Genomic DNA, 16,915 nt, shown 5'->3' on the forward strand with positions numbered 1-16,915 from the left:
AACCATCCAGAGTAGTGATTCTGGACGGGCAAGCAGGTACAGGCAACGATCGGTTGAAGAGCATGCATTTAGTTTTACTTGCATTTAACAGCAGTTGGAGGCCACGGAAGGAGAGTTGTATGGCATTGAAGCTCATCTGGAGGTTAGTTAACACAGTGTCCAAAGAAGGGCCAGAATTATACAAAATGGTGTCCTCTGCGTAGAGGTGGATCAGAGAATCACCAGCAGCAAGAGAGACATCATTGATGTATACAGAGAAGAGAGTCGGCCCGAGAATTTAACCCTGTGGCACCCCCATAGAGACTGCCAGAGGTCCGAACAACAGGTCCTCCGATTTGGCACACTGAACTCTTTCTGAGAAGTAGTTGGTGAACCAGGCGAGGCAATCATTTGCGAAACCAAGGCTGTTGAGTCTGCCGATAAGAATGTGGTGATTGACAGAGTCGAAAGCCTTGGCCAGGTCGATGAATACGGCTGCACAGTATTGTCTCTTATCGATGGCGGTTGTGATATCGTTTAGGACCTTGAGTGTGGCTGAGGTGCACCCATGACCAGCTCTGAAACCAGATTGCATAGCGGAGAAGGTACGGTGGGATTCGAAATGGTCGATAATCTGTTTGTTAACTTGGCTTTCGAAGACCTTAGAAAGGCAGGGTAGAATAGATATAGGTCTGTAGCAGTTGGAGTCTAGAAGAGGGGGATGACTGCGGCTGCTTTCCAATCTTTGGGAATCTCAGACGATACAAAAGAGAGGCTAGTAATAGGGGTTGCAACAATTTCGGCATATCATTTTAGAAAGAGAGGGTCCAGATTGTCTAGCCCGGCTGATTTGTAGGGGTCCAGAGTTTGCATCTCTTTCAGAACATCAGCTATCTGGATTTGGGTGAAGGAGAAATGGTGGAGGCTTGGGCGAGTTGCTGTGGGGGTGCAGGGTTGTTGACCGGGGTAGGGGTAGCCAGGTGGAAAGCATGGCCAGCCGTAGAAAAATAATTCTTGAAATTATCAATTATCATGGATTTACCGGTGGTGACAGTGTTTCCTAGCCTCAGTGCAGTAGGCAGCTGGGAGGAGGTGCTCTTATTCTCCATGGACTTTACAGTGTCCCAGAACTTTTTTGAGTTTGTGCTACAGGATGCATGGGTCATCTGTGTGTTCACCCGCACCCGCCTGCAATTGATAATAACACATCTGCAACTGCCCGACTATTGGCTATGTGAAAAGTGAAAATCTGAGGCCGGCACCTGACCCTAACCCGCTAATATAGAAAATGCGCTGTAGGCTACAGTCACAGACAGCTCACAAATTTTTGAGGGGGGGTGCAGGAATTTTTTTGTTGCCTGATTTAGATAGGCCTATGTTTCCACTTATAACTTCCGATATTTTGGTAGGCTATTTGTTAGACAACTTGTCTATAATTAGATACATGCAGCTTCTCTTTTGTCATTACAGTTGAAGTCAGAAGTTTACATACACCGAGGTTGGAGTCATTAAAACTCGTTTTTCAACCACTCCACAAATTTCTTGTTAACAAACTATAGTTTTGGCAAGTCGGTTAGGACATTTACTTCATGCATGACACAAGTAATTTTTCCAACAATTGTTCACAGATTATTTAATTTATAATTCACTGTACCACAATTCCCGTGGGTCAGAAGTTTACATACACTAAATTGACTGTGCCTTTAAAAAGCTTGGAAAATTCCAGAAAATGATGTCATGGCTCAAGAAGCTTCTGATAGGCTAATTGACATAATTTGAGTCAATTGGAGGTGTACCTGTGGATGTATTTCAAGGCCTACCTTCAAACTCAGTGCCTCTTTGCTTGACATCATGGGAAAATCAATAGAAATCAGTCAAGACCTCAGAAAAAAAGATTGTAGACCTCCACAAGTCTAGTACATCTTTGGGAGCAATTTCCAAACACCTGAAGGTACCACGTTCATCTGTTCAAACAATAGTACACAAGTATAAACACCATGGGACCATACAGCCATCATACCGCTCAGGAAGGAGACGTGTTCTGTCTCCTAGAAATGAATGTGCTTTGGTGCAAATCAATCCCAGAACAACAGCAAAGGACCTTGTGAAGATGCTGGAGGACAAAAGTACAAAGATATCTATTTCCACAATAAAATTTGTCCTTTATCGACATGACCTGAAAGGCCGCTCAGCAAGGAAGAAGCCTCTGCTCCAAAACCATCATAAAATAGCAAAACTACGGTTTGCAACTGCACATGGGGACAAATATTGTACTTTTTTGGAGGAATGTCTTCTGGTCTGATGAAACAAAAATAGAACTGAACTGTTTGGCCATAATGACCATCGTTACGTTTGGAGGAAAAAAGGGGATGCTTGCAAGCCGAAGAACACCATCCCAACCGTGAAGCACGGTGGTAGCAGCATCATGTGGTGGGGTTTTTTTGCTGCAGGAGGGACTGGTACACTTCACAAAGGTAGGAACACATGAGGTAGGAAAATTATGTGGATTATATTGAAGCAACATCTCAAGACATCAGACAGGAAGTTAAAGCTTGGTCGCAAATGGGTCTTCCAAATGGACAATGACTCCAAGCATACTTCCAAAGTTGTGGCAAAATGGCTTAAGGACAACAAAGTCAAGGTATTGGAGTGGCCATCACAAAGCCCTGACCTCTATCCTATAGAAAATGTGTGGGCAGAACTGAAAAAGCTTGTGTGAGCAAGGAGGCCTAGGAACCTGACTCACTTACACAAGCTTTGTCAGGAGGAATGGGCCAAAATTCACTTATTGTGGGAAGCTTGTGGAAGGCTAACCTACTCGTTTGACCCAAGTTAAACAATTTAAAGGCAATGCTACCAAATACTAATTGAGTGTATGTAAACTTCTGACCCACTGAGAATGTTATGAAAGAAATAATAGCTGAAATTAATCATTCTCTCTACTATTATTCTGACATTTCACATTCTTAAAATAAAGTGGTGATCCTAACTGACATAAGACAGGGCATTTTTACTTAAATTATTAAATGTCAGGAATTGTGAAAAACTGAGTTTAAATGTATTTGGCTAAGGTGTATGTAAACTTCCGACTTCAACTGTATATGTTGTGAATTGCCCTAGAAGTGAATTGCCCTAGAAGACTAAATAAACCCATGCTCCCCAGAATGTCATAAATGATAGAGTGAATGCTTCAATCTAGTTGACATTGGTAAAGTTATGTCATCTTTGTTTATTTTAATGAGCAAAGACTTTTAGGGAACGAGGAGAAAATGCAATTACTGAAAATGCTGAATGAAATAAATCATATTTCTCCACAAGTAGAGCCTCACAATCGTCAAACATGACACCGGAACTGTTATCCTCTTTTACCATTTCACCAAGCATTACTTTTCGCAGCTTTTCTCTTATTTAATTCAACTCTGACATTGTCCATTTTGCACCAATAACATTTGGCGATTGGCGTGTGGGCTATTTGGTGCGCATACAGGCACAGGCTTTGATCACACCAACAGTGTTACATTTTGGTACACCAGAATTACATTCATTTCGAATGAAACGCTGCGTTTGCCATACAGCATTGCGTTGCAGAGGCAGTTGCAGTCCGTTCGGTGTGGTGCATACATTGGATTTCTCGAACATATGCGTCAAACTGTATGTGTAGACGACTTTACAGAAATGGTAGCAGAAGGTGAATGTTGAACTTTTGTTGCATACATATCCTGATGATGCTGCGTACTATTTTGCGCAATGATACTGTCGGTGTGTACCTGAGGCTTTATCACACTGACAGGGTTATAGTATACAGCATCATCAGGATATGTATGCAACAAAAGTTCAACATTCACCTTCTGCTACCATTTCTGTCAAGCCATCACACCGAACGCACTGCTGAAAAGCAAATGCCGCGTTTAATTGGACATGAATGTAATTCTGGTGTACCAAAATGCAATAACACAGTCGGTGTGATCGCAGCGTTAAATTTAGGCTCACGCACTAATGCCAGATAGCCTAAAATAAAGAAATACGTAAATGTAGCCTATAGATATAAATTGCACAAGACTGATACATTTATGGATTTAAGGTATTGTTTTCTCTTTATTAAACCCTTTAACCGCAGGAATTGCAGGTTACTAGTCAACCTCCGCATCACTATGACACACACTACATTGCCCCCTGCTGTTCATTTCTAGACTGTGTCTCTTGCAATGAGTCTGGTATTTCATAAATTTTCTTCCCACTGACGGATGGATGGAAAGTAGGATGTGAGTTTCAATAGAGACATACATTGCATATCAGACAATTAACAAAAATTTGTATGCGTATGGATCAACCACTCCTTAAGACAGGTGTCGCTTTAAAAGATAGAAAAGGTCTCAAACAGTCACTTCACTTACAGTAAATTATCATAACAGTATAAGAAATATAAATAGCATACTCCTATATCTAAAATGACTACAGTATGACACATTAAAACTACTGTATAATTTGATCAACAGACTCCTACAGAAATCTCTACAGAATCATTACTTCAGATTTAAAAAATAAATTAGAAATATTTCTCCCATCAAAAAACTTTCTGCATACCTCTTCAATGCAGAGAAACAGAAGGCCTAATTTTTGCCAATTTGATTACATTCAAATACATTGTGAAGCTTTGATTAGTATTCTATTAGTAGGATGTACAAATATTATAAGTAATTCAGTACCATTTTATCAGCAGGTATAATGCAGTACTACTTGTTGTAAGCATTAATGAGCCCTTTCACTGTTATATTATCAACTCATATGATATGCCTTATGAAAGTGTTACCCGTAATTCTATATCATTGACACTACAGTTACAGTACTTCAGAGGTCAGTGCAGTATGGTGACACTGCGGTCAGCCACAGCAAATGCTGGCAGCAGCGGGCCACTAAATGCGTGTCTGACCGAGTGCAACACAGCACTGGAGTCTGGGTCATAAAATACCAGGGTCTGACTAGGCCAGTCCAGGAGTAGCCCTAAACTCTTGGGCTTGTGGACCACATGCAGGGGTGTGTTCTTCCCCGCATGGCAGAAGGAGAAGTCCCCATCGTATTTGGAGAGCACCCAGGACTGTATGTTGTAGCCCAGGCGGGAGTCGTTACCCGAGCCCTTGCGCCCCATGCTGGAGTAGCATACCCCCACCTTGAAGGCCCCGCTCTCACCCATGTCAATCACCCAGCTGTGGGTGCCAGAGGAGATGGCCAGATTGCCCAGCGCATTGGGCCAGCAGTCGAAGCGCGCCGGGTCGTAGGGCGGGGACTGGCGTGACCGCTTAGGCAGGAAGGTCAGAGTGCAAAGGTCTTCTGAGAGGGAAAGTACGGAGCTGACGGTGCGTTCGTCAAATGTCAGATTTGCTGAACCATAAGCTTAAGAGAGAGGGAAGAGAAGAGTGTATTTTTATTCAGAATTAATTAAGCACTTATTGCCAGTTGTTCAGACACTATTAACTGCAACTATTTGAAACTACTGTATCCTGAACAACTGGAATTTGCCCTGTATCATGTTACCAGTTGGTCCCAGCAGTATGGCGCTGGCCCACAGGCCCATCATGAGTTTGCTGTCTCTACAGCTGGCGTTCAGGTTGAGATGGTCGGTGTCATGAGGCTCACCCACCCCCTCTGCCTCCTCAATCCTGATATACACACACACACACACACACACACACACACACACACACACACACACACACACACACACACACACGAGGCAAGTCATGTAAATCTGGCTAATGAACAACGCAGGATTGCTTCACCAAGTGGTTGAGCAAATATACATGTCAAAACAGAATATTTACCTCTCAGCAATTTCCTGGCCAGAGGTCTGAAACACAGGAGAGCGTCAAAGATGATTTACAGCAATCAAGTGTATCAGTATTAACATCATCATTGTTTGCGCCACCTATTTTTTCATCCTTCTTTCTTCCACATCTATACACTCCTGCGTCCCACCCTCTATAGTTGCTCAAAATCGTTTATATACACACTGGAATGCATTAGGATGCTGTGAAGCCACAGGTCAGCCATTTTGGTACTCAGTTCTCCAAAGGAATGTATGGAATATAATGTAAATGTATGCCTTAAAGGGGCAATCTGCAGTAGCTACATTCATTTTTGGACTTATAAATTAATGATTTGTACCCATTGATTCTTGAAGAATATAACTTAAATGCCTCATGAGCTTACTTCAACTGTCGTACCTCATCAGTACCCAAAATATAAGCTTGTTTTACTCCAATGTTTGTCAACAAAGTGAATGTAAACAAACACGGTATAGCCGCAAAACATAGTTAAAGCTATCATTTTTATATAATTGACTTTTAGTCTTTGCATCCGTAGCTTGGTCAATAAATTTGAGTGGTTTTACATTTCTCCGGCCCCATTCCTCAGCTTCTTAGCGAAACAGTGGCAGAGAGATTGTTTTGTTACTGTTTCAACTGCTGATTGCCGCTTTAAGATGACTGTAATAGAATAAATGTGGAAAAAACGAATGTAGACATTAACAAATGCAATTCTATAGCTTCCAAAATATTTTTTACAATGGTGGGGGAGTGCCAAGATTGAGGCACTGTGGCTTCAACACAGCGCCCCCTATCAGTCATCTAGTGTTTATTTTATTTATTTATTTTATTTCACCTTTATTTAACCAGGTAGGCCAGTTGAGAACAAGTTCTCATTTACAACTGCGACCTGGCCAAGATAAAGAAAAGCAGTGCGACACAAACAACAACACAGAGTTACACATGGAATTAACAATCATGCAGTCAATAATACAATAGAAAAAGTCTATATAGAGTGTGTGAAAATGAGGTAGGATAAGGGAGGTAAGGTAATAAATAGGCCATAGTGGTGAAATAATTACAATATAGCAATTAAACACTGGAGTGATAGATGTGCAGAAGATGAGTGTGCAAGTAGAGATACTGGGGTGCAAAGGAGCAAAATAAATCAAATAAATAACAGTATGGGGGATGAGGTAGTTGGACGGGCTATTTATAGATGAGCTATGTACAGGTGCAGTGATGTGTGAGCTGCTCTGACGGCTGGTGCTTAAAGTTAGTGAGGGAGATATGAGTCTCCGGCTTCAGTGATTTTTGCAGTTCGTTCCAGTCATTGGCAGCAGAGAACTGGGAGGAAAGGCGGACAAAGGAGAAATTGGCTTTGGGGGTGACTAGTGATATATACTTGCTGGAGCAAGTGCTATGGGTGGGTGCTGTTATGGTGACCAGTGAGCTGAGATAAGGCGGGGCTTTACCTAGCAAAGACTTATAGATGACCTGGAGCCAGTGGGTTTAGCGACGAATATGAGGCGAGGGCCAGCCAACGAGAGCGTACAGGTCGCAGTGGTGGGTAGTATTTGGGGCTTTGGTGACAAAACGGATGGAACTGTGATAGACTACATCCAATTTGCTGAGTAGAGTGTTGGAGGCTATTTTGTAAATTACATCGCCGAAGTCAAGGATCGGTAGGATGGTCAGTTTAACGAGGGTATGTTTGGCAGCATGAGTGAAGGATACTTTGTTGTGAAATAGGAAGCCGATTCTAGATTTAATTTTGGATTGGAGATGCTTAATGTGAGTCTGGAAGGAGAGTTTACAGTCTAACCAGAAACTTAGGTATTTGTAGTTGTCCACATATTCTAAGTCAGAACCGTCCAGAGTAGACGGTTAGATGGACGGGCGGGTAGATGCGGGCAGCGATCGGTTGAAGAGCATGCATTTAGTTTTACTTGCATTTAACAGCAGTTGGAGGCCACGGGAGGAAAGTTGTATGGCATTTAAGCTCATCTGGAGGTTAGTTAACACAGTGTACAAAGAAGGGTCAGAAGTATACAAAATGGTGTCGTCTGCATAGAGGTGGATCAGAGAATCACCAGCAGCAAGAGAGACATCATTGATGTATACAGAGAAGAGAGTCGGCCCGAGAATTGCACCCTGTGGCACCCCCATAGAGACTGCCAGAGGTCCGGACAACAGGCCCTCTGATTTGACACACTGAACTCTTTCTGAGAAGTAGTTGGTGAACCAGGCGAGGCAGTCATTTGAGAAACCAAGGCTGTTGAGTCTGCCGATAAGAATGTTGTGATTGACAGAGTCAAAAGCCTTGGCCAGGTCGATGAATACGGCTGCACAGTATTTTCTCTTATCGATGGCGGTTGTGATATCGTTTAGGACCTTGAGTGTGGCTGAGGTGCACCCATGACCAGCTCTGAAACCAGATTGCATAGCGGAGAAGGTACGGTGGGGATTCGAAATGGTCGGTGATCTGTTTGTTAACTTGCCTTTCGAAACCCTTAGAAAGGTAGGATAGATATAGGTCTGTAGCAGTTTTGGTCTAGAGTGTCTCCCCCTTTGAAGAGGGGGATGACCGCAGCTGCTTTCCAATCTTTGGGAATCTCAGACGATACGAAAGAGAGGTTGAACAGGCTAGTAATAGCGGTTGCAACAATTTCGGCATATCATTTTAGAAAGAGAGGGTCCAGATTGTCTAGCCTGGCTGATTTGTAGGGGTCCAGAGTTTGCATCTCTTTCAGAACATCAGCTATCTGGATTTGTGTGAAAGAGAAATGGCAGAGGCTTGGGCAAGGTGCTGTGGGGTGGTACAGGGCTGTTGACCGGGGTAGGGGTAGCCAGGTGGAAAGCATGGCCAGCCGTAGAAAGATGCTTATTGAAATTCTAAATTATCATGGATTTATCAGTGGTGACAGTGTTTCCTAGCCTCAGTGCAGTGGGCAGCTGGGAGGAGGTGCTCTTATTCTCCATGGACTTTACAGTGTCCCAGAACCTTTTGGAGTTTGTGCTACAGGATGCAAATTTCTGTTTGAAAAAGCTAGCCTTTGCTTTTCTATCTGCCTGTTCCTAACTGCCTAACATACATCGGTTCCTAACTTCCCTGAAAAGTTGCATATCACGTAGGCTATTCGATGCTAATGCAGTCCGCCACAGGATGTTTTTGTGCTGGTCAAGGGCAGTCAGGTGTGGAGTGAACCAAGGGCTATATCTGTTTCTGGTTCTACATTTTTTGAATGGGGCATGCTTATTTAAGATGGTGAGGAAGGCACTTTTAAAGAATAACCAGGCATCCTCTACTGTCGGAATAAGGTCAATATCCTTCAAGGATACCCGGGCCAAGTTGATTAGAAAAGCCTGCTCGCTGAAGTGTTTTAGGGAGCGTTTGACAGTGATGAGGGGTGGTCGTTTGACCGCAGACCCATTACAGGCGCAGGCAATAAGGCAGTGATCGCTGAGATCCTGGTTGAAGACAGCAGAGGTGTATTTGGAGGACAGGTTGGTTAGGATGATATCTATGAGGGTGCCCGTGATTATGGATTGGGGGTTGTACCATGGTAGGTTCAATGATAATTTGTGTGAGATTGAGGGCATCAAGCTTAGATTGTAGGATGGCCGGGGTGTTAAGCATGTCCCAGTTTAGGTCACCTAACAGCACGAGCTCTGAAGATAGATGGGGGGCAATCAATTCACATATGGTGTCCAGGGCACAGCTGGGGGCAGAAGGTGGTCTATAGCAAGCTGCAACAGTGAGAGACTTGTTTCTGGAAAGGTGGATTTTTAAAAGTAGAAGCTCAAATTGTTTGGGCACAGACCTGGATACTAAGACAGAACTCTGAAGGCTAACTCCGCCCCCTTTGGCAGGTCTATCTTGTTGGGAAATGTTATAGTTAGGGATGGAAATTCCAGGGTTTTTGGTAGTCTTCCTAAGCCAGGATTCAGATACGGGTAGGCCATAAGGGTTGGCAGAGTGTGCTAAAGCAGTGAATAAAACAAACTTAGGGAGGAGGCTTCTAATGTTAACATGCATGAAACCAAGGCTTTTACGGTTACAGAAGTCAACAAATTAGAGCGCCTGGGGAATGGGAGTGGAGCTAGGCACTGCAGGGCCTGGATTAACCTCTACATCACCAGAGGAACAGAGGAGGACTAGGATAAGGTTACGGCTAAAGGCTATAAGAACTGGTCGTCTAGTACGTTCGGTACAGAGAGTAAAAGGAGCATGTTTCTGGGCACGGTAGAATAGATTCAAGGCATAATGTACAGACAAAGATATGGTAGGATGTGAATACAGTGGAGGTAAACCTATGCATTGAGTGACAATGAGAGATATTGTCTCTCGAAACATAATTTAAACCAGGCGAGGTCACCGCATGTGTGGGAGGTGGAACTAAAGGGTTAGCTAAGGCGTATTGTGCAGGGCTAGAGGCTCTACAGTGAAATAAGGCAATAATTACTAACCAAAACAGCAATGGACAAGGCATATTGACATTAGGGTGAGGTATGCGTGGCCGAGTGATCAATTGGGTCCAGTGAGTAGCTGAGCGAGCTGGAGACACGGCGATTCAGACAGCTAGCTGGCCGGGGCTAGCAGAAGTACCTTAGAGGGACGTCGCGACGGAAGAAGTCAGTTGTAGCCCCAGTGTATATATAAATCATTGGTCTCTCCCTCCCTACCTGTACCCATCTCCCTTACTCACTGCCAGCTGTATGTCCGGTGTGTTTGTGAGGGTGTGCACCAGACGTGTGCGTGTCTGTGTGAGCATAGCCAGGGCCTGGCCCCAGTGGGCTCTCTGGGTGAGGAGGCACTGCTCCACCCTCTCCTCCTCCCTCTGCACCGCTTCCAGCAGCCGCTGTTCCTCCTCCTCCACCGCCTCCCTCACCACACTGACCTGGGCTACCACTTGCTCCCGAGCCCCGCTCGCCTCTACCTGCATGGACACACAGCAGAGGGCATAGGGGACACAGCAAAAATATTTGATGGAATCCATTAGATATCTGTGTGTAGAGCTTGCGATTCCAAAGCTGTATGTAGTGTAAGCACATAAGGGACTGAGTGCGAGTGTCACAGGGCTGCTCACCTGCAGTGCCCGCTCTTTGGCAGTCAGGGTCTGGTTGATAAAGCGCTCGATGCGCTGGGCCTGCAGCTGCATTTTCTCACAAATGTCAACCAGTTGGTTCTGTTCAGGACAACACACACACACACACACACACACACACGCACAGTCAGTGACTGGCATAAAACAAGACTAGTGTTGGACTTGAAAACCACAGAGCTGATCAGGTACATTTTCAAAAGCAGGGACCCCTATCCTGATAAGCCTATTCCTGTAGTGCTGAACTGCCATCACCAACATGTCATTGTGTATCCTGAAATAGAAAATAATTTAGAAGAGCACTGATGATAATTCATGCTGCCTCTTCCCAACAGCCTGAAACTCTTGTCTCCTCACACCCCATGACACATCAATAGGGGAAACTCCTCAGTCTGGTGTGGGATAAGTGTGGCACACCCTACACACCCACCAGGCATGTGAACACACACTTTCAAAACACAAACCAGCTGGCCCTTTGTACTGTAGTACCCCATGTAAACAAAGGTATACTCCGGTTGCATGTTGCATTCTCACCCCTAACTCTAGGTAAACAAAGTCTCCTGGCCCCATTCACTGTGACAAAGGTCCATATGACACACAATACGCAGCTTAAATGTAACTGCTCAAAAAGGACATGGTGTTATTAATAGGTGGTATATTCTAATGGTATTACTACAAGAGTACATCTGGATAATATCATTTCAGGAAGAGTCTGGCGGCTCACCCTGACGGCTGTCACTCTGCTGGCCAGGGGTGTCACTGTGTGGCCCTGGCAGGATCCCACTATGGTGCAGTGTAAGCATTTGAGTTTCTGCTCGGAGCTGCAGAACCAGTCCAGGTCTGATTCATGTTCCATGCAAAGTTTCGATTCACCTGAGAATATACCGGATTCTGAGTCGGAGGTGGTCACCACTGATGTAGCGGCAGCATTTCTAGACAACCTGGAGACAACTTTAGCTGACTGTGTTTCATGTTGGTGTACATCCAACGAGAAGAAAATCGGCTGTTGTAAATCCATATTAAAGTCTCCCGAACTTTCTCGAACTTCCACTCCAGTGTCTGGGTCGTCTCGCAAAGACACAGGTGTCAAATCACATGATTCTGGCTCCGCGTTCATGGCACGTCAAATAGCCTACTAGGCTAATAGCAATAGAACGCGACAGGTGGCTTCAGTAGCCAATCTACTGCAGTTATAACACAGGTGTATCAAGGTATGAACACGGAAGTAACACGTACACTAGAGCTGAAAAGCAAGTTTAGCAACAACTGCAACAACGGGGCAGTATCAATGAAAACGATTTTTGTTCAGATGTTATTGGCTATCATTGATTTTATGCTACCTCCTTTACCTGTATGATGACCGTGTTTTGATGTTGTAATTTGACCTCACAACATCCTATCTCGCAATGAACCTCTCTAGTCGAATTGTAGTCTTACGTTAAAAACCTACATGATCTTTTAGCTTTACATGTTTTATAGTTTAGTATAGGCTAAATAGTCCGACAATAGTTGGGGCTATATATTTGAATATTGTATAATTAAATTAAACAAAATAAGCCTGCATTTAGCGTCGGCTATCCTGGAATGGAATAGGCTATGCCTAAATGCCAATGATGAAAGTTTATTTTGAGACTCTTGTGCCGCGTTCAAAACAACTGGGAACTCGGATAAATACGACTGGGTAAAATCGATTTGAACCGTCATCCAACTCGCTCTTTCTAGAGCCCGGACTATCTGACCTGAAGATCACTGACGTCACGATTTGACCTCGTATTTTTCCGAGTTCCCAATTGTTTTGAAAGCGGCAACATGTTTCGAGTTTATGACTTGCAATTCTGAATTGGATGACCATTCAAACTACGTGCTTCATTTTTTCCGAGTTCCCATTTGTCTTGAACGCACTGAAGTCGGAGATTCCCGAGTTCCCAGTTGTTTTATAACGCAGCAATATGCACATGACTGATTATACCCGGGGTCATTCACATCATGTCCGAAACTCTGATAGGACTACCTGGAGTTTCTGATTTGGGAAGTATCAGAATAAACCATTAGGAAGCTCTATGCAAATAATTTACGTTCATTTTAACTCGGAGGTTCTCAGTTTCCAACTTGATTTCAATGTGGCATTAGAACGTTTTATAAAATAAATGGCGTACTGTAAACCCCACAGTAAACGTGTAGGCTAATCTAGGTTTCTAGCCTATGCCTAGCACTTTTGGCCATTTTATTTACGCCTAAATAAACATAATATCAAATGTATTTAAAGTGCAATTTCAGAGATACATTTCTATTGACGGAAATAAAATGCACAAAAAGGGGGATGAAAACTGTTGCATTAAAAATTTTATAGTTTTTATTTTGAAGGAGGAAACAGACAACCACCTGTCTGGTGGACTAAATAAGGGGTTCTCCTCAGGGACTCCCAGACGTTCCATGTATTTGAACTATTCCACAACTAGCACACCAGTTTCAAATTGTCAACAAAACATCAAACCCTTGACTATGTGAACCAGGTGAGTTAGTTCAGGGCTACAATACAAAGGCGAAATGTCTAGGTTTGAGAACCACTGGACTAAATAACGCAGAAGACTAGAATCAGAGTGTAGAAATCTACTCTGAATCGAATAGCTAGGCCTACTCTAAATCTACTCGGAATCGAACTGGGATTACAGTCGCATAAAACAGGGCAGGGCAATCCAAGGGTTGTTCCATCCATGGGCTACTCCTGCCTGGCACCCTGCAATCCTACCGCTTCTGTTTTCGCGCTAAAATGACAGCTCACTGTCGGAATACACAGAAACAAGCAATAGAAACGTGATGGCGTCAGGAGAGAAACGGGTGGTGCTCAAAATAAATCCCCATCTTTGATTGGAGAATCGGATAGGACAATAGATTAAGAACACAAAATATGTAACGCTTTTTTGGATTGGACTGAAGCCTTTCAGAGCTGTATTCTCAATGGTTGAAAAATGTTTAGCTTCTTCGTACCCTCCCCTAAATCTTGCCTGGCTTTCTTCTACGCCAGCGGTGTGTCACGGAGGTTTGTTAGCCGGTGGGGTGGACCAAATTCGGCCATCGATTGACCCTATTTAACCAAACTGGCAGTAAATCGGGTCTGGGGGGGGGTCGCCCTGACGACTTTTACATGAGTAGATCGCCTCACCTGTTCTTACATTTCGCCCCTTGATCGACCGCTCTTCCAATGTCGGATTTCAAGCTCGGGATTGTTCGACTTGGCCGTGTGGCCGGGAAGGTGAGCTGGATCCGGGGGCTGCCATGTGAGCGACAAGAAGGGGAGGGGATCACAAAAGTGCTTACAAAATGGCTCGTTGAGACAGGCGATGGCTGGCATCGAATATGTTTTAATATGGAAAACAGACAGACATAAGTCGTGGATCTTTTTAGAATTCTAGGTGGTCTAATATAAATGTTTCGCTGGAATCGTTTTCTCTCGAAGCCGCCAAGAACAACCTATTAATTAGCTAGCCATGCTGAAGCTAGCTACATTTAACCGACGTCCGTAGCTAACTAGCTAATTTATGGACGCAACGATGGCATGGGTCAATGTTAAAAAAGTAAAAAATATCCTGGCCTCCAAATGCACACTTCACAAATGGTTAAGGAAATTGTAATGTAGCTAACTGGCGACACTGGCTAGTGAAGTAGTAGGAAGCCATTGCCACGCTCTATCAGGAACACCGGCATGACAGCTCTCAAGTAACGTTTTTTACCTTTGTGGTTTAGCTAACTACGGTATCGTTTTTTTTAAGCAATCTTATTTTTTTATCTTTACATTTGAAGGCTGCCAAACTTCGTCTCTTATGTTACATTATTATTTAAATGTAGCTACGCCTAGCTAGTGTTTTGTTTAGGCTAGCTACGTCAAACAGTTTTTACCAGACGAATGTGAACAGTGACTTGAATATTTGTGTCCTCTTGTTTTTAGCTAGGACAGTTGGTAAACATTGAAATACCACTTGGACATATCACGTGTAATGGCGTGACCCCCTGGAACATTAATCTAGAGACCATATATAATAGTCCAACACCGTTGTGTTTTTGCGTGCCAGTCAGTGTGATCGATAGCTGTTTCCTCAAAAGGCTTCTGTGTTTAAATGACTGCTAACATACTCAAAGCAAATGTAACTTGACTCAGGGTCTTGATTATACCCTCACATGTGTTAGGTCATCTGATTTGGGGTCATCTCACACACCTCATTGTTGTAATCTTGCCCCATTGTTTTTAATCCCACACAATAATAGTGTAAACCCACATTACATGTGGCAATAACTGTCCATTATTTTGCAGACAAAGTACACACTGATCGATGAACAGGACATACCATTGGTGGAGAACTATGCTTTTGAGGTAAGAGGGTGAGGAGTTATGTGGATGTTTTGTGAGGGTCGTTAGTCAGAGACCATTCCCACACTATCCTGGCCCTGGTAAAAACAACTGGTCTTGACTATGATACTATGAGGCCTGGGATAAATAAATCAATGTTACACCATATTTTTCAGGCACGCATGGAGGTAGATGCAGATGGCAATGGGGCAAAGATCTTTGCTTATGCCTTCGACATTGGCAAAGGGCGCTGGGCTGGCAGGCCACTGCACGAGCTGCTCTGGTGAGTTGGTGTCCGATCCCCAAAATCTGCAACTAAATACATCCTCATAGTCTGTTGGTTAGGGCAGCTTTTTGCCTTCATCAAACAAACTGTGCTTCATATTCAGTGTGTGATGCTGGCAGACTGGTTGAGTCATAAGGTGATTTGAATGTTTATCCAGGGATAAACACAGAGGAGGCATCGCTCCCAGCTTCCAAGTAGTCCACATAAACTCTGTTACAGTGGATAACCGTCTGGACAACCTGAGACTGGTCCCCATGGGTTGGAGCCCCAAACCAGAGGAAATCTCCAGCAAGCAAAGGTATTACAGCTGTGCACTTCTCCACTACAATTACTAGAGCTATATTCTGTTCTTCTAGTACTCATCACTTCTTTACTGAGGAAAAGACAACATAATATTGAGAAAATACAAGGTTATTCAGACTTGGCCTGTTATTACTTGTGTTTCTATCCCTGTAGAGAGCAGTCTTTGTACTGGCTGGCCATCCAGCAGGTACCAGCTGACCCCGTAGAGGAGCAGTACCTGGAGCTCAGTCGTACCCGCTACTACAATGCTAACGGAGAGCTGGTGGAGGAGGAGGAGTGCTCCTGTACTTACTACGAGTGTCACTACCCACCCTGCTCGCTCATTGAGAGGAGAGTATGTACTGCTACCCATATATTCTGCTTTCTTCTGTTATTTTCACTCTATATACTCACTCTTGGGAAGGGAGTGCTGAAGTACATGGCTTTGAGGATATTTGTGATCAGAGGCTGACAGATTATTGTTGCTATTTTGAGGTGTTTAATATAATAGTCTCAGTACAGTGTCTTTCCACCAGTCTGACTTTGTATTCCATCTGCCCACAGCTTAGAGAGTTCAACATCTGTGGCCGCTGTCAGGTGGCTCGCTACTGTGGCTCCCAATGCCAGCAGAGGGACTGGCCCGCCCACAAGAAGCAGTGTCGTGAGCGCAAGAGGGTCCTGGCCCTAGAGTCTGAACCTGAGCGATGATCTCTGAATCAATCACCAGAATAGGGGAATGGGGGGGGGGATTAAGTGCAAGGGGGGGGGGGGGGGATCTGCTGACAGAGACGAATGACAGAAGACAATGTTGGTTGGTTGAAAGGGTGGGAAGATTAAAAAAAAAACTACAACCAGTTCACAGAACTGACAAATCTCCATAACTTGCTTTTTTGGAGAAGGAGATCCTCCTGGAGCTCTACTTGCTGCTATGAATTTGTGTGTTTGAGTAAGAAGAGGTCACATGGATGAAACTGTCTGTGCTTCTTTTGGACTACAATTGATTACAGTTGTCGTCAGCTTACTCCCACCCACCAACCAGTAATGCCGTGTGTACAGGGATATAGGGATGACAGTGCCTGCTGTTCACCTGGTACAATGGACATGGACCTTTTCACTG

The 16,915-nt window shown here is 44.0% G+C and overlaps 2 protein-coding genes across 2 annotated transcripts; one reads left to right on the plus strand and one right to left on the minus strand.

Moving 5' to 3' along the window:
- Positions 1–3,852: 3,852 nt before the first annotated feature.
- On the minus strand, positions 3,853–13,055 carry bspry (B-box and SPRY domain containing). Its single transcript, XM_055874292.1, has 6 exons — positions 11,610–13,055; positions 10,871–10,969; positions 10,490–10,720; positions 5,799–5,824; positions 5,512–5,636; positions 3,853–5,370 (listed from the first exon to the last, which is right to left on the minus strand). Exons 1-6 carry the CDS (start codon positions 12,000–12,002, stop codon positions 4,835–4,837), a joined length of 1,410 nt encoding a protein of 469 aa, XP_055730267.1. The 5' UTR covers positions 12,003–13,055; the 3' UTR covers positions 3,853–4,834.
- An 813-nt stretch (positions 13,056–13,868) lies between these two features.
- Positions 13,869–16,552, plus strand: LOC129818435 (zinc finger MYND domain-containing protein 19-like). The gene is made up of 6 exons (XM_055874293.1): positions 13,869–14,138; positions 15,195–15,254; positions 15,407–15,513; positions 15,674–15,814; positions 15,973–16,153; positions 16,363–16,552. Exons 1-6 carry the CDS (start codon positions 14,088–14,090, stop codon positions 16,504–16,506), a joined length of 684 nt encoding a protein of 227 aa, XP_055730268.1. The 5' UTR covers positions 13,869–14,087; the 3' UTR covers positions 16,507–16,552.
- The last annotated feature ends 363 nt before the right edge of the window (positions 16,553–16,915 follow it).

Source organism: Salvelinus fontinalis, chromosome 21, assembly GCF_029448725.1.
Source record: "Salvelinus fontinalis isolate EN_2023a chromosome 21, ASM2944872v1, whole genome shotgun sequence".
Classification (NCBI taxonomy): Eukaryota; Metazoa; Chordata; class Actinopteri; order Salmoniformes; family Salmonidae; genus Salvelinus; species Salvelinus fontinalis.